Source organism: Mesoplodon densirostris, chromosome 10 (assembly GCF_025265405.1).
Source record: "Mesoplodon densirostris isolate mMesDen1 chromosome 10, mMesDen1 primary haplotype, whole genome shotgun sequence".
Lineage (NCBI taxonomy): Eukaryota > Metazoa > Chordata > Mammalia > Artiodactyla > Ziphiidae > Mesoplodon > Mesoplodon densirostris.
Genome location: NC_082670.1, coordinates 101,870,671 through 101,894,364, shown reverse-complemented (window position 1 = coordinate 101,894,364; position 23,694 = coordinate 101,870,671). Strand labels below are relative to the sequence as shown.

The 23,694-nt window shown below is 47.2% G+C and overlaps 1 protein-coding gene across 1 annotated transcript in view; it reads right to left on the bottom strand.

The window, feature by feature from the left end:
• The window catches only part of LMCD1 (LIM and cysteine rich domains 1), a 57,852-nt gene that overhangs the window by 22,794 nt on the left and 11,364 nt on the right, over window positions 1-23,694 (bottom strand). Inside the window, exon 2 of the mRNA XM_060111258.1 lies at window positions 6,557-6,645. Coding sequence (XP_059967241.1) covers window positions 6,557-6,645 — 89 coding nt within the window. The remainder of the gene's footprint in view (window positions 1-6,556; window positions 6,646-23,694) is intronic.

The following is a 23,694-nucleotide window of genomic DNA, read 5'->3' as shown; positions in this document are numbered from 1 at the left end:
AGGCCTTTGAGATCAGAAACTCACATCTTCCTATCTATCTGTGGGGAATGTGGGTATGACTTTCGTGGGTAAAAAGAGCAGCACATTTTTCCTCTTGGTCATTGGGGTGGCAAAGGCTGGTTCATCACTGGAGATGTTCTACAGCAGGAGTCTTCACAGCCTGTGGGCTAAACCCGGCCCACAACTTGCTTCTGTAAATAAAGTTTTATTGGAACACAGCTATGCCCGTTCATTTACATATTGTCTTCGGGTGGCATTTGGGCGGCAACAGCAGATAAGTAATTGCAGCAGAGATCACGTGGCCCACCGAGCCTAAAATATCTACTATCTGGCCCTTTATAAAAAAAAGTCTACTGATCCCTGCTCTAAAGAATTATTGAAATTGTCTCCCAAGAGCTTCAGCAACTTGTAAAACTCTTTAGCACTCATCCTGAAGTAAAAATATAGCTGGAAATTTTCTTCAAGAAACTGGTGGACAGGACCTGTGGGGAAGGGAATGAGTTTAGGAAACCCCTCGGGCTGGAGAGATTGATGTCCCTTGCCAAGGCTTTGTCCTGGGGCTGGGAAAAGGAAAAGCTTCCCGGGGAAGCTTCACAGTGACTTGAAGCCTGACACTTCCCTCTGACAATTAAAAACAAAAGCAGTTGGCTGCTTTGTGTCCTGCTGTTAAGGTTTAGATACCCAGAGGGCTCCCCAGTGTGAGAGGAAAACCACTCCCTCCCTTCCCGGCCGTGTCCCCTTAGGCGTGCTGTATCTCAGATGCTGGAACACAGGCGATTTAGAGCTTGTTAGGTCGAGTGAGCTACATCAAGACCTACCGCGGGATGGGGCAGGGCTAAGCCAGAGACATGTCAGGGCAGTTGCACTTCACACCCAGGCCTGCCTGGAAGAACCCTTCTTTTCTCTTCTAAACTCAGGAGACTATGCATTTAATCATTGAGCACAAATTTTGACTGTGGGGCTACCAGACGCATGCCTTCATGGTCTAATCAGTGGTTCCCAACCAAGGTCAGAACTGTCCCCAGGGGGCATTTGACAATGTCTGGAGACACTTTTTAAAAAGAAAATTTTTATTGGAGCATAGTTGATTTACAATGTTGTATTAGTTTCTGCTGTAGAGCAAAGTGAATCAGTTATACATATACATATTCCACTCTTTTTTTTTTTTAGATTCTTTTTCCATATAGGCCATTACAGAGTACTGAGTAGAGTCCCCCGTGCTATACAGCAGGTTCTTATTAGTTATCTATTTTATATACAGTCGTGTGTATATATCAATCCCAGCCTCCCGATTTATCCCCCCCCCATACCCTGGTAACCATAAGATTGTTTTCTACATCCATGACTCTACTGCTGTTTTGTAAGTAAGTTCATTTGTACCCTTTTTTTAGATTCCACATATAAGCAATATCATATAATATTTGTCTTTCTGTGTCTGACTTAGTTCACTCAGTGTGATAATCTCTAGGTCCATCCATGTTCCTGCAGATGGCATTATTTTGTTCTTTTTTTTGTTTTGTTTTGTTTTTTTTAAATTTATTTTTGCTGTGTTGGGTCTTCGTTTCTGTGTGAGGGCTTTCTCTAGTTGTGGCAAGTGGGGGCCACTCTTCATCGCAGTGCGTGGGCCTCTCACTATCGCGGCCTCTCCCGTTGCGGAGCACAGGCTCCAGATGCGCAAGCTCAGTAGTTGTGGCTCACGGGCCTAGTTGCTCCGTGGCATGTGGGAGCCTCCCAGACCAGGGCTCGAACCCGTGTCCCCTGCATTAGCAGGCAGACTCTCAACCACTGCGCCACCAGGGAAGCCCCCTATTTTGTTCTTTTTTAAGGCTGAGTATGGAGACACTTTTGATAGTCCCAATGGGGTGCTATGACGTCTATAGTGTAGAGGCCAAGGTTGCTGCTAAACATCCTACAATGCACAGGACAGCTCCCTCGACAGCAAAGAATTATCCAGTCCCAAATGTCAGTAGTGCTGAGGTTGAGAAATCCTAGTCTAATATGAAGAGAAGGAGGTCCCATCACAACCTTCAAGGAGACTGCAGTTGGGGTGGGAGAGGGAGAGAAAATCAGGTGGAAACCATAACATAAGGTAGAATCAGGTTGGGCCACGTGGGAGTCGCATATGCTCTGGGGTGGGGGGGTTCTGCTGCCTGGACCCGTTCCCCCAGGAGGTCAGGATGTGGCCCAGGGAAAGGGCTCAGCGGTGATGGAGGTCAGCAGGCTGCAGGTTAAACACATTTCTTCAGTGCAAGGCTGCTTCTTGCTTTTAATGCACGGGTGTGCAGTGTGACATTAAGGGGAAGAGAAGGCAACATTTCCAGCGTTATTTGAGCAGAAGCTTCCAGTCCAAGTTCACATTCAGTGCTGCCATTTGAGACATGTTAACATCGCAGATCTCAACGATAATTCCAGAGAAATTATCTCTAAAGATGAATAGGACCCTAAAGACGGTACAGGGCAAATGCAAGAAGGCTTTTCTTTTCGTTCTCCTGAGAAAGGGTTGCTTGTTTTATGGAACTGGGGCATTTTATTCATGACCCAATAATATTCTTTATGAGCCAGTCATGGAGGAAGCTGATTCTTTAAGAAGACAGGTGAGGGCACTTTTGGTTTATGGGGTGGGGGTGGGGTGCAGCAGAGCAGGAAGCGGAGAGAGGAGGACGAGGAAGGAAGTGAAGGAAAGCCCAGCGTCCCACCGGCTCCTCTGACGTCCCCAAACCTTCCACACGTGGACGTGGGGGAGGGAGCTGCCCTTTGCTCTGCTGGTTCATGTAGACGCTCAGGATGCTGTGCGAGGCGTTGGGAATGCAGAACGCTTTGACATGGAAAATGCTGACAAATAGCTGTTCTTTGAGATTGTGTCCACATTAGTTTTCCTTTCTTCATGCTCTTCATGTCACCAGACACGTTTCTGAGACTTTACAGATGAGGAGGACACCCCCTTGGTCCCACCCCGCTCTTTCCAGGCACCCAGATTGCAGGGGACACAGACACATCTGGAAAGATCCTCAATGATGTCACAACGGCCATTTCTGCAATCTGTCGTAGGCAGCCTGGAATTATGGAAATGGCATGGCCTTGGCATCTAATCCCAGCCTGAACACTAGCCCACAGCAGACCCCTGGCAAGTTTCTTATCTGTAAAATGAGAGGGTTGGTCTATATCAGGGGTTGGCAAACTACAGCCCACTGGCAGAATCCAGTCCATCGCCTCTTTTTATATGGCCTGTGAACTCTTTTGGGACACATGAAAAGAATGAGAAATTTGCATTTCAGTGTCCCTAAATAAAGATTTATTAGAACACAGTCACATTCATTCATTTACGTATTGTTTATGGATGATTTCCTGCTACAAGTTGAATAGTTGTGACAGAGGCCATGTGGCTTGTGAAGCCGAAAACGATTACTATCTGGCTCTTTATTTATTTTTTATTTTTATTTTTTTCTGGTACGCGGGCCTCTCACTGTTGTGGCCTCTCTCGTTGCGGAGCACAGGCTCCGGACATGCAGGCTCAGCGGCCATGGCTCACAGGGCCAGCCGCTCCGCGGCATGTGGGATCCTCCCAGACCGGGGCACGAACCCGTGTCCCCTGCACGGCAGGCGGACTTTCAACCACTGCGCCACCAGGGAAGCCCTATCTGGCTCTTTAAAGAAAGTTTGCTGACCCCTGATCTAGTTGATGCGTTTTCAAGCTTTCCTGCACCCCCAAATCACCTGGGGAGCTGTGTTAACTTGGGGATGCCCCGCTTGGCCCCCGACAGTTAGATACACGCGTCTGGAGTGGGATCTGGGCCCGGGCACTAGCGACCCTGTTCCGGAGGGGATTCTCATGCACCCCAAAGCGCGAGAGGCATGAGTATGTCCCTTTCAGGAACTTAGGCACCTCAGGCTGACTTTCTATAGGTTGTCACTCCAAAAGCACAGGAAGCCCAGCTATTGTATTACGGCGCAGCCACCTATGAAGATCCTGACGCTGGCGAGAGGAGCAGAATTAACATCAAAGGGGTGCCGCGATAAGGAGATTGGGGGAATCTATCCAGAGAGACCCCCAAAGGATGTAAAATTTTGTAATTTGCAGAGCCAGTGGTCTCCCTTCCATTTTTCATAGTATGTCCCCTGCTTCCCTCAGATCAGGTTTTTTTCCCTCTACTCACTGAAATTGGTGTGCCTTTAAAAAATAAAGCTGTTAGAATGATGATGATGATGATGATGATGATGATGAAGAATCTCTGCCTGCGAGGAAGAAGCCTTGCCCTGGGCTCTCTCTGAAAAGCTCGGCCTTCTGGAGGCCCGCTTCCCTCCGCCCTGTATGGCAGCTCAGCATCCTGTGAGGTTGGCCCCTGTGGGCAGGGAGTCCGGCATGGCCACGTGGAAAGCGGGATGCTGAAGGCTGCTGGGGGGACCTCCCCTTACATTTCCATGATATGTTTGTTCTGAAAGTCTCTCTTGTCTTCTCTCTGCACCCTCCTCTCTAAGTAATTCTACTTATTCTGTGCTGCGAATATGAAGACCGTTCTAATTCTACTAACCATGCGAATCCATAATTGGATTCTAGACAATTTGCCTGAAACTATGGAATTGTAAAGCTGGAAGGGGATCCTAGGGCCCACCAGCTCCAACCTTCCCATTTTTCAGATGGGAAATCTGAGGCTTAGAGAAGGGAAGTGTCTTATTCAAACAGAGTCAGCACATGAATTCTGTCCTGTGATTATTAGTTAGGAAACTTTCCCATGAAACCAGACTGGCTGCCACTCTGATCCTTTAAATATCTTTCAAACTACTGAGAACATAAGAACTGAAGCGTAAAAACGGTTTGACACGGTTTCCCTGCTAAGGTTCTGCGACTTCACTGCTCCACGAAGCCTCAAATTTAGGTCCCTATTAAGGTTGTTCCAAGGTGACACTGGATAGGCAGGACCTAAAAGCTGCAGTCTGTTTCTCAAGGACAAGTTCATTTGACGTTCAAAGAACTTGTAGGATGATGAGGAAATGGGATGAAAACAGTGCCGAGAGGTTTCTGCTCCTAGCCGAGAGGAACAGTGTCCAGAATTGCCCTCCTGCCATAAACAACTAGGAAACCAGACAAAATATATCAAACACCCATTTTCAGATGCCAGATAACAGCGCGGGACTGTGGTCCTTGAGAGAATGGAAACGTTAGTGCGCTGACGCCATGTGTGCATTTAGGGAACATTATTCCTCGGCTCCAAGAACTCTTGCGGGAGGCATCCTCGCTTGTCTTCAGAGAGCTGATGAGGGGCCAGCCTTGTTCTGTGACACCCTGGTGGCAGATTCAGGACCAAAGGGGTGAAATGATAGGGAGGCGGACTCTTTTCAAGGCCAGAAAGAGCTCAAGTGGCCAAAATAGATGCGTGGGGAATTCTTCGTCCTGGAAGGACATCCTAGCTGTGGGAGGAATTTGTGCAGGGGACGGGTGTTGGGATTGGATGACCTTGACGGTCCCTGGCATCCAGAAGACCATATGAGATCCTCCGAAGTGGGGACTGCCTGGGAATAGCGTCAAGGAACAGTCTTGTGCTTGGACCACAGTACTGCATGCAGAATGGTTGACAGCATGGGATGGGGCTTCATACAGACCTGAGTCCGAATTCTGCCCTCTGGTAGCCGTTCCCCCATTACCCACCCTCAGTTTCCTGATCTGTAAAGTGGACATACTAATACCTCCTGCTTAGGGTTATTTTAGCATTTAGGTAGAAAAGATTTAGCTCAGCTCAATAAGTATTTTTTGTAACTGTTATCTCACAGTGGAAACCAACTTCTCTGAGACAAACATCTCCCCAATTTTGTTCTTCCACTGAGTGCCCACGGCAACCCTCTGGCAGTGGAGACAAAAGCTCCTTTTTAGCTCTCGTGCCCTACAGGGCTTAGCCTCTCTCTCCTAGGGCTGCAGGGACGGTCCCCCAGGCTGTGCCCTGCACACCTCCAGGGCATACGATCCACACAGATGCTCATGTGAATAGTGCCTGGGGACTGTGCAGAGCGGCAGCCCTACCTCTTGTTTGCAGAGTCCTCAATGAAAAGAAAAAGAACAGCGCTGCGAGTCCAAGTCCAGCTGGATCTCACAGCCCTCCTGCCTGGATGTGAATACCAGGTCCTGGTTTTTAAGTACTGTGGACACGGTGACTTTTATTTCTGTCCCAGGGGCACTCTTTGGTTAGAACCCCAGGGGGGATGATGGCGCAGGAGGGGGAGATGAAGCCCATACACCAAACCCCAGGACAGACAGGTCTACTCAGCGTGGACCAGGCACCAGCTAACAACTGTCCACCGCTTCCCAGAGCATCCTCACCGGGCTGAGCTTGGCAGCCTCCACCTGGAAATGGTTTATAAAGCCCTGAACTCCTTCTTCATCTTGGCCCCTCAAGGGCTTTTCTGTCATTTCTGAATTAAGCCAAGCAAGAAGGCATTCACCCCGGAGCCAGTCCACCAGCAACACATGCATCCTAAGCAGTCCCAGCAGAGAATGACCAGGGTTCCCAGAAAGGACAGCCAAGAAATGAAGGCAGGCAGAGCCTCTCCTGACAAACTCCGTTACCTCCATGAATGTGGCTCGAAGCCCGAACACGTCCCCTTGCATCTCAGACAAGGCACACCTCTTGCTGACTGCTGCTGGCCCAGGGACATCTGGAAAAGGAGACAGAAAAGAGGGTGTTTTCCTTCCAAATGTCTTGGACCGGGGATGCTTGACCTCTAAAGACTTGGCATGCCAGCGAAGCGATTGTGTGGGGTTCAAAGGTCTCAAGATGAATAAGCCATCACTTTACTGTTTACCAGGAATGGAGGAGACCAGTCGGGAAAGTGGCCATGGGGTAGGGAAGTGTGGAAGGGTGGAACCTTCCCAGTAGAAATGCCCTGGGGCTCATCCGCCCCTTCCCCCACCCTCACCCGCTCCCCTGATCCACTTGTCACTGGAATGGAATCTTCCAGTGAGTGCCTCCTGTCTCTCATTTATTTGTGATTTATTGATAGGGTGTGATTAAACCAAAGCTACAGGCACAAACAAAGGTTCATGCTGCCAAATGTTTATAGCTCAAAGCATAACTTAAATATTTTGGTAAATCATGGAAAATCAGGAGCATTTGAAATCTGGTCGTCTTTTGGAAGGCGAGCAACGCATGAGACAGGTTATATTGTTCATTACCAGCCAAAGGTAACCAAAGTGCATTGGCTGCTGCTGGCTGATGTATTTAGACCCAGCCGGCTCTCAAATGGGGTCTTCAAACCAGCAGCATCACCAGAAGCCTGCAGGAAACGCCCCACCCATGAGGGTCTCAGCCCTTTTGAATTAGAATCTGCAGGAGAGTCATATGACATGAAACCTGGAGAAGCAGTGGGTTAGTATATGGATCTGCCAGCTGAGAAACTGACCTGACTCTCCACTGGGGGTGGGCGCTGACTTGGGAAAGGAACCACATGTACTAGGATTTTATCAGGAGCAGTGTTTCATCAACTTGTGGGATAAAGGGATAAGCTCATTCAACAAACTATTGATTCATTTAACCATTTATTTAGCATCTGCTATGTGCCAGGCACAGGGATACATGGTAAGAGTCGCGGTGCCCTAGAGGAATGCACAGTCTAGGGGGAGATGGAGAAACACATACTTATCCCCTTTCCTGGGAAGGGATTAGTTTGAGGCAAGGACAGCTGCCTGTTGTGTAGTAGAAAGACACGGACTTTGGAGCCTGAGAGACCTGGGTTCCACACCCAGCATCATGACTTAACAGCCATGTGGTCTTGGACAAACGGAGCCTCAGTTTCCTTACCTGTCAAATGGGTACAGAGATAATGCATGTAATGTGCCCAGCCACCTTAGCCGCTATAAATGGTAGCTGCTGTTATCTTGCACACAGACTTTAGGAGCACAGAGGAAGGTGTTAACCTGAATGGGAATTCCAGACAGGCTTCTCAGAGACGGTGACTCAGGATTGGGGCTGTGCAAGGTGAGCAGGCAGAAAAGGAGGAGGAGGAGGTCCTAGCAGAAGGGTACAAAAGGGCTGGATGGGTAGGGTGTCACAATCTGAGCACGCTCTGTGGGGCATGACACCTCGACTCTCCCTGCTTGTAAGTGGGGAGAAGACAAGTCGTGAGGCCGTCCTCATGGCTAGTGTCAGAATTCAAAGAAGGACATAGGAAGAAACAGTTACGCTTCACAGTATTTCTCTTCTCCCGCCCAAGTCTTCCCGCGATAATACCTAGCTCCACACCTCCTGCTTGGTGACTGTTGTTTATACCACATCCTCAGACACTTCGCTGTTCTGTCTAATACACCTTTACAGCCTTGGGAGTAAGAGCCATGTGGCACGTATCTGAAGGGATGCATGTTTATATTTGTACCTATTCAGTGCTAGATTCATGTTAAAATGGAAAACCAAGACGGTGCTCACCACCGTCTCGTTGTCTGAGCTGCGGAACTTTCATTCGTGGGCGGAACTTTGGTCCCTAAAGCTGTTGGCATAGAAAACCTTGCCTCTTGTTCCTGACACGTTGGATTCTACTAGCTGAAATACAACGATCCCATAACACTTCATGTTTAAGTGATTTGAAGTTTTGCGGGGAGGTGTATGATTTATGAATCAGGCTTCATCACTGGATGGTTTTAGGTTTACCCGGAGGCAGCAAAGCCTGAAAGAGAAGAGCTACGCGGGAGAATTTCCTAAGTGGCAAATCACCCCGCCCACTGGAGCACTGTTCTTCTAACGACTGTCTGTCGGATTTAACAGCCATCCTACAAGGGGATTCGCCCTGATGCTTGGCCGGGAGAGCGGAACTGCTGGCCCAGGGTTTGGTTTAGATGCAAGGCAGCCCAGCACAGCCGAGCTCGGGCCCGTGGGTCGGGGGGCTGGCCCTGTGGTGTCAACTCTGACATTTATTAGCTGTGCAGCTCGAGGCGAGTCGTTTCCCTGCCCAGCCCAAGGTGGTCCTCTGGGAAATGAGAAAACTGGCCTGGATCGGGGGGGCCCATATCCTGTTGCGTGGAATCCTCGTTCTGTGGGCTCTTACAAAGTGGCTTGTGGCGGAGGTCGGAAGGATTATATGATCAAATAAAAATGGTGGATGCTGGATGGACCGGGGCATCCAGCGCCTTTCAAGAGCTAGCTTATGACAGAGGCAAGAGAGATAGAGAGAAGGCAGCTGTTTCAAGTCAAGAGGTCCGGGCTTCGGGGTCAGAGGTCTGGATTTTCATCCCAGTTTCGTCCCTTTCTTCTGTTAACTTGGGCCAGTGACTGCATCGTGGAGTCTGTTTCTTCCTCTGTGTCATGGGGACAATAAGAACCACCCTGCCCCCTGGAGTCACTGAGAGGGTTCAATGGGCTGCTGCACGGAAAGGGCATGCACTTATTATGCACTGAATGTTTGCTGTTGTCAGTATACCTCATAAAACATACTCTGAATCAGATGTTTTCAAAAACATTTTTTTTCCCAGCTTCAGAGTTCTAGGCAACTAAGAGGAACTACTTTTCTAGCTGCACACCCCATATACTTTCTTATTGTCTACCTTGTTTCATGATTATAAATCTTGCCTCTCTCACTGGATGCAGGAAGCAGGGTTGGGCTGAGTCTCTATCCTGCTAGTGGGACAGTTTCCATGGCAACAGAAGTCTGTGGGTGAGAAAAATAAATGGCCTTGCAAGGAAGAAACCGATTTGGGCCATCAGGCCACACTTGCTGCCGGTTTCCTGGCTGACAGCTTAACACAATAAACAGCCATTTGTCCACTACGTGCCATTCACCAAGGAGGCAGACAGACCCAGCTCTCCCCGACACAGAAAATGACCATCCTGTTTATCGACGAGGGGAAAACATCAACCAGAACAGGTGTTTCAAATGAGATATTCCGGTTTGTAAACAGTGGGTTTCTCTGATGTGGACGCCATCTCAGATGAAAGATGGCAAAGTGGCTCACAGTAGCTGAGAAGACAAGCGCCTGAAAGGAGCCACCACTTAAAAAAATGGGTTCTTGGAATACAGCATCCATTCTGTCCTTTTTCCCGAGGGGAGGATAAAGTGTTTGGACAATTTTCTTTGGCTCGGGGTAGTAGGATGTGGTTCATCTGATGCTGGGGAACTGAATGGTGTCAGGGACTTAAAAGGACTTGGATGAGACCAGAAGCCCCTGGGACACAAAGGGTGGGGAGCGGCAGGGTCTCCTCCCTCCTCGAACTTTTACCTTCAGTGAACCCCAAGGGAAGTCTGAAAGGGGAACAATGCCACCGAGAGCAGTGGGGGACTGAACAGGCCCAGAGAGGTTATGCCTCCGCTTCCAGATCCAATAGCCAGTGAGTGAGGGAGCTAGGAAGTGAAACCAGGCAGGTGTTACTTCTTTGCTGTGCTCTCATCTACTGTTCTATGGCACTTTCCACCACAGGTACAGCACTTTAGAGTTTACAAAGTGTATTCACATCCCTTATCTCACTTGGTTTTCACAACAACCCTAGGATGTCAATATCTTGCCTTTGGCTCAGGAGAAAAACAAGCTCACAGAACTGATAGGGTAGATGCTCAGGACATGAGTCACACTCATGTCTTTGGAATCTAGATCCTGTGACTTCTTACCACACCGGGCGTCTCCAGACCCCAGACAGCCTCCCACGAGCCTAGCCTTGACTCGGGGCCTCGGGCCACTTGGGTCCGAGGGGGTGGGCGGCGTTTCTGGAGGGATGGGAGGTCCTGGAAGGGTCAGGGGCAAGGGCAAGGTCATGATCACCTTGGTTCCAGGATTTCTACCAATTAACCCTGTTCTGCTAAATAAAGTATAGATGTTCAAGGCAACAGACAGGCTTAAGTGGGAGAGGTGGCAGCCAGAGGAGAAAGAGAATCAGAACCACAGGCAGTGCCTATGGGAGAGAAAGCCAGGCCCTGGCTTCACCTAGTTTATCTGCCCTGCACTGGAAGCCTGAAATGATTACTGGTCACGAATGCATAGGACCAGGCCAGGGAGCTGGCACTCACTGAAACTCTGACTGAAGTTTACATTTTAATTTAACCCATGCACTATAGGCAATGTTAAGAAACCTTTTCTAGATACTTTGGGCCCGTACACTGGCTTCTGTAATAGCTCACATAAATATACAATTACAAATGCAGTCCATGCCAGGAAGGAGAAAAGGCATGTGCCATGAGATTGTACTTGAGTAGGAGGATTTGACCTAGTCTGTGTGTGTGTGTGTGTGTGTGTGTGTGTGTGTGTGTGTGTGTGAAGCAGCGCTTCTCAAGTTAATCAGACACTCTGATTAGCATACAGATCACCTGGGATCTGGCTAGTGTGCAGATTCTAGTCTAGCAAGTCTGGGGGGAGCCTGATATTCCATACTACTCCCGACCTCCCAGAGGAAGCCAATGCTGCTGGTCTGGGGACCACACTTTGAGTAGCCAGGGACTCCATCAGTGGTTCCCAGACTTGTCTGCCCATTAGAATCACCTGGGGATCTTTTCGCACTTCCAAAGCCTAGGCTGAATCCCAGAGCAGTTTAGCTCCAATCTCTGGGGATGGACCACGGGCTGTAGGCATTTTTGGAAGTTCCCCAGGGGATTTTAATGTGAAGACAAGTTTGGGAACATTCAGGCCTCACCACTGGGCCCTCAGCTGTCCAACGTGGACTTGAAGGCTCTCAGCTCCTTGGCTTAATGTCTCCCCCTCTCTTACTCCACTCGCAGACCACCACCCCCTCCAATGTGAGTTTTTACAGGCCGCCTGAATTTTATTATTGTCCTTTCATTTTGGTCCCATCTGCCCTGGCACAGGCCTGCCTCACAGGCTTCCTTGCCAAATGCAGTAACTTTCTTAACAGCCAGGCAGAAAGGAAACCACACCCTTCCTCTTCCTTTCAATTTCACTGGCTGCCTGAAGCCCCTCGGGGGCTCTCACGGATCCTGAGACCCTCTACCAGGCCTGAGGTCAGGGGTGGTCCTCCCCGCCACCCACCCGGAGCCAAAGCAGGGGCTGAGGGGTCGTGCCAGACGGAGGAGCCCAACCTGGCTATGGCTTCAGGTCTTGGCCAAGAGAACCCTGTTTCCCCAAATAGGAGAGGAAAGACTGGGATGTGTAGCCCAGACCCTGGCGGGTTCTGTCTTTTATTCCCTCCGCCTTAAGAAGACTGGCTCAGAACATGGTAGCAACAGACAAGGGTGTGCAGAACCGAATGCTGGCAGTCTCTCCCCTTTTGCAAATTTCCATCCTGTGCCGTCTGACCCACGCGCTCTGTGATGACGTGTAAGTCACCACGGAGACAGGTTTGGATAAAGTGCCCCCTAAAACCACAGCGAGTCCCAGAAGCAGGAGCAACATCCTCGTCTACATTAGAGGTCATATCTGGGGGCAGAGTGTGTGTGTATGTGTGTGTCCAAATCTACTGTTTCTCCCCCACATTTGCTCCTTGGGAATTTCTCTTCCTCTGTCTGGACAAGCACGGATGTGAAGAAATCTCTCCAATTAGGAAAAGAGACTCTCTTTTCCTAAATTGTGCAATGAGAATAAAAATGCATAGACTAAACAAATTCAGATGAGCCCTACTGATCTAGTGCTTAGAATTCTGTGCATGGAAAACTTTTCCTTTTCTCTTTCTGGTTTTAAAGACCAATCCTATTTAAAGTGACAGAAAAGGAAAACACTGGGTGGGTGACGAACTGATTGCAGAAGTGGCTGAGTTGCTAGTATTTTAGGGTAAATACTCAATTATTTTTCCTATTACATGTGTGTGTTGAAGTTTATCCCATGGACTGGCTGTGGTTGGAAGAGTTAGTCTGATGGATTTAGCTCAGGATGTTAGGAGTGTCTGGGGTCCCAAAGAAAGTTGTTGACAAATGCCCAACAAGAGTACTTTTCACTCCTGTGAGAAATGGTGTTTCATCTGGGTTTTGTTTTGGTTTTGTCCATCAAGATAGTTTGTACAGGTTCAGCTCTAGGAGAATTTGGGTTTGGCATAAAATATACCATGTTCTCCTTTGCTGTCCTTTTTTTTTTTTTTTTTTTTTAAGTTGAATATAGTTCCCTGTGCTATACAGTAGGACCTTGTTGTTTATCTACTTTATATACAGTAGTTTGTACCTGCTAATCCCAAACTCTAAATTTATCCCCCCCTACCCCCTTCCCCTTTGGTAATCCCAAATTTGTTTTCTATATCTGTGACTCTATTTCTGTTTTGTAAATAAGTTCATTTGCATTATTCTTTTTTAGATTCCACACGTAAATGATAGCATATGATTTGTCTTTCTCTTTCGGACTTGCTTCACTTCATACGATCATCTCTAGGTCCATTCATGTTGCTGCACATGGCATTATTTCATTCTTTTTATGGCTGAGTAGTATTCCATTGTATATATGTACCACATCTTCTTTATCCATTCTTCTGTCAGTGGACACCTAGGTTGCTTCCATGTCTCGGCTATTGTAAATAGTGCTGCTATAAACATTGGGCTGCATTAATTTTTTGAATTAGAGTTTTCTCTGGATATGTCCCCAGGAACTGTCCCCTTTCTCTCAATACATCCATGTTTAACAGGTAAAATTAAGTTAAAATCAGGGTGGCCAGGAAGGAGCATTGATTTCACGGATGCTCTAGAGGACATGAAAGGTGAACAGGAAGCATGGTGGGCCCAGACCCTTTGTGGGGTGAGGGGCCTGCTGCTCCTGTATCTCCCACACCAGCTGTCCCTGAAGTGGGTCCCAATCATCTGCTCAGGCTCCTCGATGAGCATGTTCCAGGAAAGTTCTAGAAACCACCATCCAGTTCCTCTTCTTGCTTCCTTGATTTTCCTAGACTAGGTCCCCTCCCCCCTCCCCCCCTTAAGTTCCTGACCGCCATATACGACCGTTTACGGAACATTTCTAATAGTTGTAATCACTTATTTGGTTCTGTTCCCCTGCGGGGGAGGAAATGATTGGAGATCCCCATGGTTCGCATCGTGTGTGAACAAAAAGGGTTAATCTGGCTATGAAAACCAAGTCGGAAAACAAATCCATATGTGGACAGGGAGATATAAAATGAAAGCCTTCTCTGTTTAAGACCCTGCTTTTGCCTCCCCTCCCCCAACCCTTGTCAGACAAACCTCACTGATTTGAGGCTGGTTCCAGAAAAGCACGAATGCCCAGACCCCCTGCCTTTGGGGTGGCTGGTTCTAAAACCGCACTCCACTCCCAGAGCTGACCCCACGCTCAACCGGCTGCACCCTGGAAGTTTCCCCCCCGATGAAAAACGAATTATTGCCGTCGTGATTGCCTCAGCTATCTGGCCTGCTTGGCTGAGTCTATTAGTAATGTCTGCCTTGTACCACATCATCACTTGGCAGGACGGTGCGGACACCGAATGCTCAGGCAGCCACGATAGGGGATTATCTACCTCTTTTTTCTCTGCCTTCTTTCTGTCTGCCTTTTCGATAAATTGACTCTTCTGTGTTTTTAGCACTTTCATCAAAAAATAATCCAAGAGGCGACAAGACTCAAATCAGTACATTTTTCAAGGGTTGGCAGCTCATGGAAAGGCCTGACAGGAAGGCTGTTTGGACTGAATAGCTGTAGCAATTCTATGAACCAGTTGAAGTGGCAGGGCTCCTCTCTCAGCTGGCACCGCCAGAGCCCTTGCAAGGGAGCAGCCTTGAAATATTCGCAGAGTATCTTTTATTACCTTTCACGGGTGATGGGGCTGGGGTCACTTCGAAAAAGAGCAGTACTGAGGGGGGCAAAAAAGTCCCATATCCTAAACTGAGCCACTGACGGCTGGGGGGCTGGATCTGTGTGACAGCTATGGAAAATCTAGGGAGTCGTCAGCCCCGGCCCAGGACTCTGACTCCTTTGTTTAACATTCTATTGACAGGGCGGAAAGCAAACCAGCCTCTTGGGCTGCCAGCTTCTTGATGAGAGCTGATGTTTACGTGTGGTTGTATCCAAAGCAGGTCCACAAATCTTCTGTATGAGGGACCCTGCTGGACTCAGGTGATAGGATTTTTAGGACTGAACTCTTATTCCCCTTTGACTCTAGCTCCCTTTCAACCAACTGCAGACGCTGCCCGGGGTACTGTGCATAGAGCATCGCCAAGCACAGACAGATCAAACCAGCCCAGGGGGCAAAACCCTTCTCTCCCATTTTTGAGAATTGCCCGTTTCTAGAAAAGCTCGCCCATTATCTGAACATGTCACTGGCTGCTTACTTAGTCAATGTGAGGAGAGGTCCTCCTACCTCTCGCCCCGCCCAACCCCCCAGACTTTTTATGGACCTTTTGAGACACTCGGCTTCCCAGAGCATGCGCACCGTTTCTTCAGCTGTGAAAGGGATTTCCACAGGGCAGGAGCTGACCTGGCATTTCTTGCCTAACTTAAGTGTTTCCAGAGGCTCCGACACAATCTTTTTTTCCTTGGAGTTGTCTTTTTTCTTTCTTAGATAGGCCCTGCCAGCTCTGGGGGAGATGTAAGTAAAGCTACCAGCCTCGCTCAGAGTTATCCAGTCCTCCTGGGAATCTTATTTACAGGTTTACGAAGTAGCTCGGGGGAGTTGAGATAAAAGGAAATAAAGTCCTTGCGGGGAGTCTTTATCGCCTCCCACCCCTTTCCCAAATGAGAGCAAGCTTGGTGCCCCCAGGTTACTCTCGGAAGTGAAAATCTCAGTGGCTGCGTGGTTCTTAGGTTTGGACCCTTAATAGACCCCTCCTCAAGTGTAAAACTGTAAGCTTGAGGCTGGCAATATTTACTCATTAGATCTCTCCAGTTTTACTACGACTCTCCTGATTTTAGAGGCCTGTTGTATCAAGAACAGCTTCCTATAAGGATGTAATTTGGGGTGTGTGGTTGTGTGCCTCTGAATTCTGAACTTGCAGCATCACTGAGCTTTCCAAGGATAACACACTGTTATTGGAGTCAATTTTGGAAATGGGGGCGGGCCACTTAGCAAACCAAATTGGAGAATTTTTTATCTTGCCTATCTGAATCTTAATATCTTAAAAGGAAATGTGTGTGTAAACGTACAACACTGTTACTAAATGTCTGAAGGCTTTGCTTATATAAATGATTCCTGCTGGGAATCTCACGGTTAACGTATAGGACAAGGGAAGCATTGAGACACACGTTTCCTTCAGCCAACACTGGTGCCTTGATGGAAAAAAGCACTTGTGTTTTTGGGTGGTGTTTTTCATGAGACATTTTCTTGGTTTAAATCAAGTATCCTTCTTATAAATGACTTCTCTCTTCTCTCTTTATTGCTATTAAAACTAACATTAAATATACTTTCAAATATTTCATCCTTTCCCTGATTTTCCCCCTACATAAAGCACTAGTTGTCCATACTCTATAGAGTTGAATTCAGCGTTTACAAAAACCTGACACAAGAAAAGCACTGATTCTTAGAAAGGGAAACACCTTAGAGAGCGTTTAGGCCAAGTTTTTCACTTTTATGAAGCAGAAATTAGCAGATGGTCATTCACTTGGCCACTTTTCAAGGTCCCACCTTTGAAGGTCATGGAACACAATGAATATGTAAAATCAGAGATACTGAGGCCAAGTTCCTTTCCAGAAAATTATCTCTGGAGTAAATTTAGAATTATTCATTTAACCATATGCCCTAGAAGAGATGCCAAATTCCTCTATACCTCTAAGCTAGCCCATACGCAGTTCCCTCTGCTTGGACCATCTTCCTCATCTCTCTCCCTTCACCTAACACACTCCTGAACCTCTGAACCTTTAGGTACCCCTATTACAGGGTCTTAGAAAAGCCTGTATCTTATACTTCTTTGTGGTACCCATCATGATTGTAATTATTTAATCATGGATATAACTTCTTTTTTTTTTTTTGCGGTACGCGGGCCTCTCACTGTTGTGGCCTCTCCCGTTGCGGAGCACAGGCTCAGCGGCCATGGCTCACGGGCCCAGCCGCTCCGAGGCATGTGGGATCTTCCCGGACCGGGGCACGAACCCGTGTCTCCTGCATCGGCAGGTGGACTCTCAACCACTACGCTACCAGGGAAGCCCTGGATATAACTCTTTAATGTCATTCTTTCCTGCTGGGCCGTAAGTTCTATGCGGGCAGGGTCCCTGTGTGTCTAGTTCATTTCTCTATCACCAGTGCCTAAGGCAGTGCCTTGCACATAGTAGCTCCTCAATAAACATGGGTTTCAATAGCTTCCTTGGTAACGCTTTCAGTTTTGCCTTCGAGCAATGCTTCTTGGTGCCGTAAAAGCTAACACAACTTGTCTGCAGGACAAGTTGGAAGAAGATCCACCCTGGTTTCCTGTGGTTTCCAGAATTCTAGCCTCCCCTGGTCCCCCAACCCGCCTGGGCAGCCCTTCTCTGCTCCCCTCACTTGCTCCCCTCCCCCCTCCAAGGTTCCAGCACTGGCTCTGGTCTCCCCTTGGTTCTCAGGATGCTTCTCTCTTATGCATCAATCTGCTCAAACGGCTTCAACTCTTCCCTCCGGCTCCTGGCATCATTTCCAGGAGCGTGTTCAGCTCCTGCAAACTCTCTGTGGATAGACTGATGGAATTGACAACTCACCTCCTTTGCCACCCAAACCCACTGGTTCCCCCACGTTTATGGAATCCCTGCTCATCCAGTCACCTGGACCTGCGGTCTGAACCCTAGTCAACTGCTGGAAGAAATGCTCTTCTTACCGGGCGGAGGCTGGCTTTTCCTCCTTGAGGGGCCCATTTCTAGTTTGTGTCACCCCTTCTGTAGTGGATCCCAGAAGGTAGGAGACGTTGCCCTGATGGGAGGACCAGTTTCTGAATCTTCTGGAAGGAGACTCACTAGAAGGAGAGAGAGTCAGACTTCTCTAGAGAAACTCAGAATGGAGCAAACGCCGGCTTGTCCAGGAAATAGAATATATACAAGCACGGGGAACTTGTGAAAACTCAGGCCAATCGGGAGAGCCATCAAGTTCTGCAGACTTTCCTTGGCATTTCTGGCCTTGGCCCATTGCTTCGGAATAGCCCTTCCTCTGCTCCTGCCCTTGACGTGATGTGCTGGCGGAGTGCTGGTGGAGCACCATACATGTTGGAGTTGAACCTGAACTCTGGCTGCTTTTCTCACTGCCTGTGTGACCATGGTGAGCAGTTCCTGCTCTCTGAACCTCGAGTTTTTTTTTTTTTTTTTTTTTTGCGGTATGCGGGCCTCTCACTGTTGTGGCCTCCCCCGTTGCGGAGCACAGGCTCCGGACGCGCAGGCTCCGGACGCGCAGGCTCAGCGGCCATGGCTCACGGGCCCAGCCGCTCCGCGGCATATGGGATCCTCCCAGACCGGGGCACGAACCCGTATCCCCTGCATCGGCAGGCGGACTCTCAACCACTTGCGCCACCAGGGAGGCCCTGAACCTCGAGTTTTTAAATGCATCATCTTGAAAATGGATAATTCCTACCAGCTTCATGGGGTTGTTGTGAGAATCCAATGTGGTAATTTATATAAGAGATACTGAAAATTGGAAAGTGCTGTAGAGATCAGGTATTATGAAGTATTAGGTGTTTATGAAGCCCTACGTTCCTTCTTCCTAAATCCTATCCTCAGTATACCATCTGTGTGATTGTTTACTTATAATTTTTCTTCAAACAGATCACTTTTAAAAAACCTGTTTCTTAAAAAAAAAACCTTTATCCCTAAAACGTATAAAAATAGGAATTAAGCCACAGACATAGAAAACAAATTTATGGTTACCAAAGGGGAAGGGTGGCGGGGAGAGATAAATTAGGAGTTTGGGATTAACAGATATATACTATTGTATATAAAAGAGGTGAACAACAAGGACCTACTGTGTAGCACAGAAAACTATATTCCATATCTTGTAATAACCTATAATATAAAAGATCTGAAAAAGAATATATATATATACACACACACGTGTGTGTATAACTGAATCACTTTGCTGTACACCTGAAACTAATACATTACAAATCAACTATGCTTCAATAAAAGTTGTTTGTTTTGAAAGAATAGGAGGTAGCCATAAAAAATACAATAAATATGAAACAACAACATTAAATTCTAGCTAATACTGTTGCCGTTTTAAAGCTCTGAACCTGAGGACCACTCTCCATCTGTTCAAAGTGACACTGGGCAAGTGATCCAGGTGTTAAAGCCATTTTAGCACCAGGTGCAGACTTCCTCCTGGATATAATCCAAAGGATGAAAGAACTGAAAAGGGGGACAAATTCTGCCTAATGTGATTCAACATTGTTAATGCATGTCTGGGTACCAGCTCAATTCATCTGTGACCAACAAGTTCATGGCCCATCGTTCTGGAACCCTGTAAACACGTTCGATATAGATGAGAAATGGTTTAGAGGGAAGACGAGGACCTGAACATTTAATTCATGTTCATCACGTTAGCTGTGTCACTGTGGCAATTTACTTCATCCCTCTGAACCTTAGTTGACTCATCTGTAAAATAGGACTTGTGTAAAGATTAGGAAAAAACTATGTAGCACAATGCCTGGCACATAGCCTGTGCTTGATAAGTGCAGTTAATAGGCCAAGTGCAAGGGCAAGGCTTCTCTTTTTGCCCCGTATACCAAGAGCAGAACTGGTTCAAGTTTCTGGTGATTTGGTTCCGAGGAGTATGGAATGACTAATAAAAGTGAGGAGAAAACTTGGGGCCATTTTTCTACTCGCAGAGTAAAGAGGAGAATTAAAGTGATGAACTGGACCATTCAGATTTTCAAAAGATGGGGAAAAGAGCAGCCAACAAAGCAATTTCACCCAGCAGAGCTTTGAATAGGCTTATCTCCTCTTTCAAAAAAGAGTTCACGCTCAGCACAGTGTGAAAGGCTGGGCTAAAATTGTAAAGTACCGAGAGGTGTTGACATTAAGCATTTTTAAAGAAGGGAATGTCCCGACTCTGAGCCTTCAGGATGAGAAGAAATATGATGGGTCCAGGGCCCTTCTCCGAATTGCTTGCACTTCAAAGAGCATGTGCTTGGCAGTGATTCTGCCACTTTCCTGAGTTTGTTAACGTGGCTGAGGGAAGGCAAAACTCTTAAAATCCACACAGATGGAACTTTTCCACTGGCTCTATTTTGGTATAAATATTCATTAAGGACTAGAAACTTAAAGTAGATATCGGCCTGAGCTATGAGTGGTTTGGACGAAATTTCAGCCAATTTTCAGTTGTCCCCCTGGATCTTATCTCTCAGGAGGGCCAACCCTTCTGAGATGAGGCTGCCGTTGTTTAGAGGTCCCAGCCAACTTTCTCCCCAGACCAGAGAAATCACTGGAGTTTGTTCTCAAGAGACTTCCAGCCAGAAATGGGGCCTCAAGGTTCAGATGAAGGTTTCAGTTTGTTGTCTGAAGGAAGGAAACAAATGAAGGCTTGGCCCATCTGCCATCTTAAAGTCCATCCTTTTATAGATGCGTTCGAAGGAGGATCATTAAATTTGGGGCCAGACTTCAAAAGTTCCGAGTCTGCTTTGGAATGGTGCCTTCCCCATCCCCCTCACTTTCATTTCTTTTTCATCTTAAGATCCTTCCGCAATACTCCCAAGGAGTCTTCCTCCCACTCATCTGGCCCCATTCCCACCATCTTGCCAGTTCTGATCGTGGTCCATGCATCAGAAGGTTTTAGATTAAGCAACGTGTATGGGGCTGTGGAAGAGGTTAACAGTCTCACCTACTCTCTTCCATGTCTGTCTCTGTCCTCCGACCCCATCTTCTCTCTCCCGCTTTCTATCCTCTCAGGATTCCTTGTCTCCGTCAGGAAGGAGAACCAACTTGCTCTCAATTCTTTTTTTTTTTTTTTTTGGGGGTACGCGGGCCTCTCACTGTCGTGGCCTCTCCCGTTGCGGAGCACAGGCTCCGGACACGCAGGCTCAGCGGCCATGGCTCACGGGCCCAGCCGCTCCGCGGCATGTGGGATCTTCCCAGACTGGGGCACGAACCCATGTCCTCTGCATCGGCAGGCAGACTCTCAACCACTGCGCCACCAGGGAAGCCCGCTCTCACTTCTCTTAATACCTTTCCTTCTCTCTCCTGTGTCCTGATTCCATCCCATTTCCTTTTCTGTCCATAATATTACTGAGCCCTTACTGTATGCCAGCCTTTCCGAGGTGACACAAAGGAGAATTAAGGCATGACCCCTGCCCTCAAGGAGCTTAGTAATGGAGGATGTAGGGACAAAAAAGATGTTATGGGACAGGAGTTAAGCGGGTGGGACGGTGATAGCATGTGTTCCAGGACCATTTGGGAAACGAAACGTCCATTCAGTAGGAGAGCAAAATCCATGCTGGGAGTTCAGAGGAGAGAGAACTTTGTCTGCACTGCAGGCTTCACAGAGGAAGGCGCTGAGGAATGGATGGGACTCTGGCCCACGGAGAAGAAGGCCTTTTAGTATGCAAGTGAGGAAGATCAAGCGTTTTCAGGGACAAAGTGACAGATCAGGTTGGGGTAAACAGAAGGTTGTAGTGATGGATAAGGCTGATCAGGGCCCCATCATGTAGAAACTTTAATGCCAGACTCAAGTCACTGGAGAGATTCTAAAGGGTCCTAGGGGCAGCTCCCTGGGACAAAGCTGTCTGTTAAAGTGGTACCTTCCCAGGGCTGAAGCAAGAACTCAGCCCTCAGCCTCTTTGTCCCCACATCCTTCAGCTTGAATATGCAGCCCTTTCCAGTTATTTGTCAAATATCGTCTTGATTATTTTCTAACAGTGCTTCAAGGTAAAATTTACATGCAGTAAAAATTCAGAAATCCCACGTATTCACTTGAGTACTTTATATGTATATCCCCTGGGACCACCATCCAGATAAAGAACGCTTCCTGTGCTCCAGAAAGTTCCCTCATGCTGCTTTCCAGCCAATAACAACCTCTTCTTAGCTACTATTCTGACTTCCGTCACTGTAGATGGGTCGTGCCTGTTTTTGAATCTCACATAAATGGAATTAGACAGTAGGTCGTCTTTTGAGTGTGACTTCTTCTGTACAACTTATTTAAGATTACCCACGTTGATGCATATATTAGTAGTTTTTTTAATACTAGGTAGTTTTCTGTTGTGTAGATGTAAAATAATTTATTTATTCATTCTCCTGTTGATGAAGGTTTGAATTATTTCCAGAGTTTGGCCATTGTGAATAAAACTTCTCCAACTACTCTTGTCCAGATTTTTTGGTAGACATCTGTGCTCCTTTCTCATGGATATAGACCCTGCTGGGTCACGGGGTAGGTGTATGTTCAATCTTATTAGAGGTTACCGCACAGTTTTCCAAAGTGGGTGTGTCATTTACATTCTCCCTGGCAATGTATGTGAGTTCAGCTGCTCCACGCCCTTATAACACTTGCTCTTAAATTTATTTTATTTAGTTATCTTTGGCTGCGTTGGGTCTTTGTTGCTGCGCACGGGTCTTCTCTAGTTGTGGAGAGCGGGGGCTACTCTTCATTGCGGTGCACGGGCTTCTCATGGTGGTGGGTTCTCTTGCTGCAGAGCATGGGCTCTAGGCGCGCGGGCTTCAGTAGTTGTGGCGCACGGGCTTAATTGCTCTGCGGCATGTGGGATCTTCCTGGACCAGGGCTCGAACCCGTGTCCCCTGCACTGGCAGGTGGATTCTTAACCACTGCGCCACCAGGGAAGTCCCTTGACACTTGCTCTTGTCAATGTTTAATTTCATCATTCTGTAGGGTGTATAATGCTATCTCATTGTGCCTTTAATTTGTGTTTCTCTGATGAGTCATGGGGTTGAGCACCTTTTCCTACACTTATCAGCCAGTTAGACATCTTTTTTTGTGACATGCCTATTGAAGTCTTCACCTATTAAAAAAACGGGATTGCTTTTTCAAAATTATTGATTTATAGAGGTTATTTATCTATTTTGGGTTACAATCCTTTGTCAGATATATGTACTATGAATATTTTCTCTCTCTGGGTTGTCTTTCGATTTCTTAGTGGTATCTTTTAATGAAATCGAGTTAATTTTGATGACCAGCTTTCATATTTATTTACTGAGCATTCCCTCCAGATGCAAGAGTCATAAGGATATAAAACTTAGACTACTTTCTTACTGTTCTAGCATTCCATAGAGTAATAAGCTATGACAACTTTGCAAATCATCTTTAAAAGCTTTTCAGAAAGGTATTACCCTATTTACCAAGGTTTTCTTCTTTTCCTTCATAGCTGCCTCTGATTTCGTATTACCCGCACCCCCCCAACCCTTACTTTTGATCAATCAGGTACTTTGCATGTGGAACAGTGCTGATTTTTCATGAGTGTTTATGATATGGGTTTGGAGTTCTTCCCTTAGTGATTTAAAATTTTCTATTTCCTTTCACTTGACATGTCTTTCCACTTAAAAAAAAAAAACTCTCTTCCAAGGAACAGGATAGTTTGGTGGCACAGAAGTGGCCTTCCCTATTGGGTGAGGATGGAAGTACCTACTTGGAGGAGGTGACACACGTCCCAAAACTGATGCCAAAACAAAAAGTGGGGGCTGTCTGTGGGCCATGTCACTCAGTTAAAAGCATATTCTAGGCCTCCCAGCAGGTAGGAAGCAACCCAGGAAATAGATGCTCTGACCTCAGTCTTGACCAATGTGTAGGACTTGGTCGGTGAACCAGAACCAGAATGTTAGAAAAACGTGGCCATTGCATCCTTGAACTAAGGAACTGAGGAAACAGAGAGAACCAATGGGGAGTGGCGGGAAGTTGCAGAGAGAGAGAGATTTTAGCTCAAAATAAGAAAGAGCTGTCTAATAATTAAAGGGGTTCAAAAAACCAGATC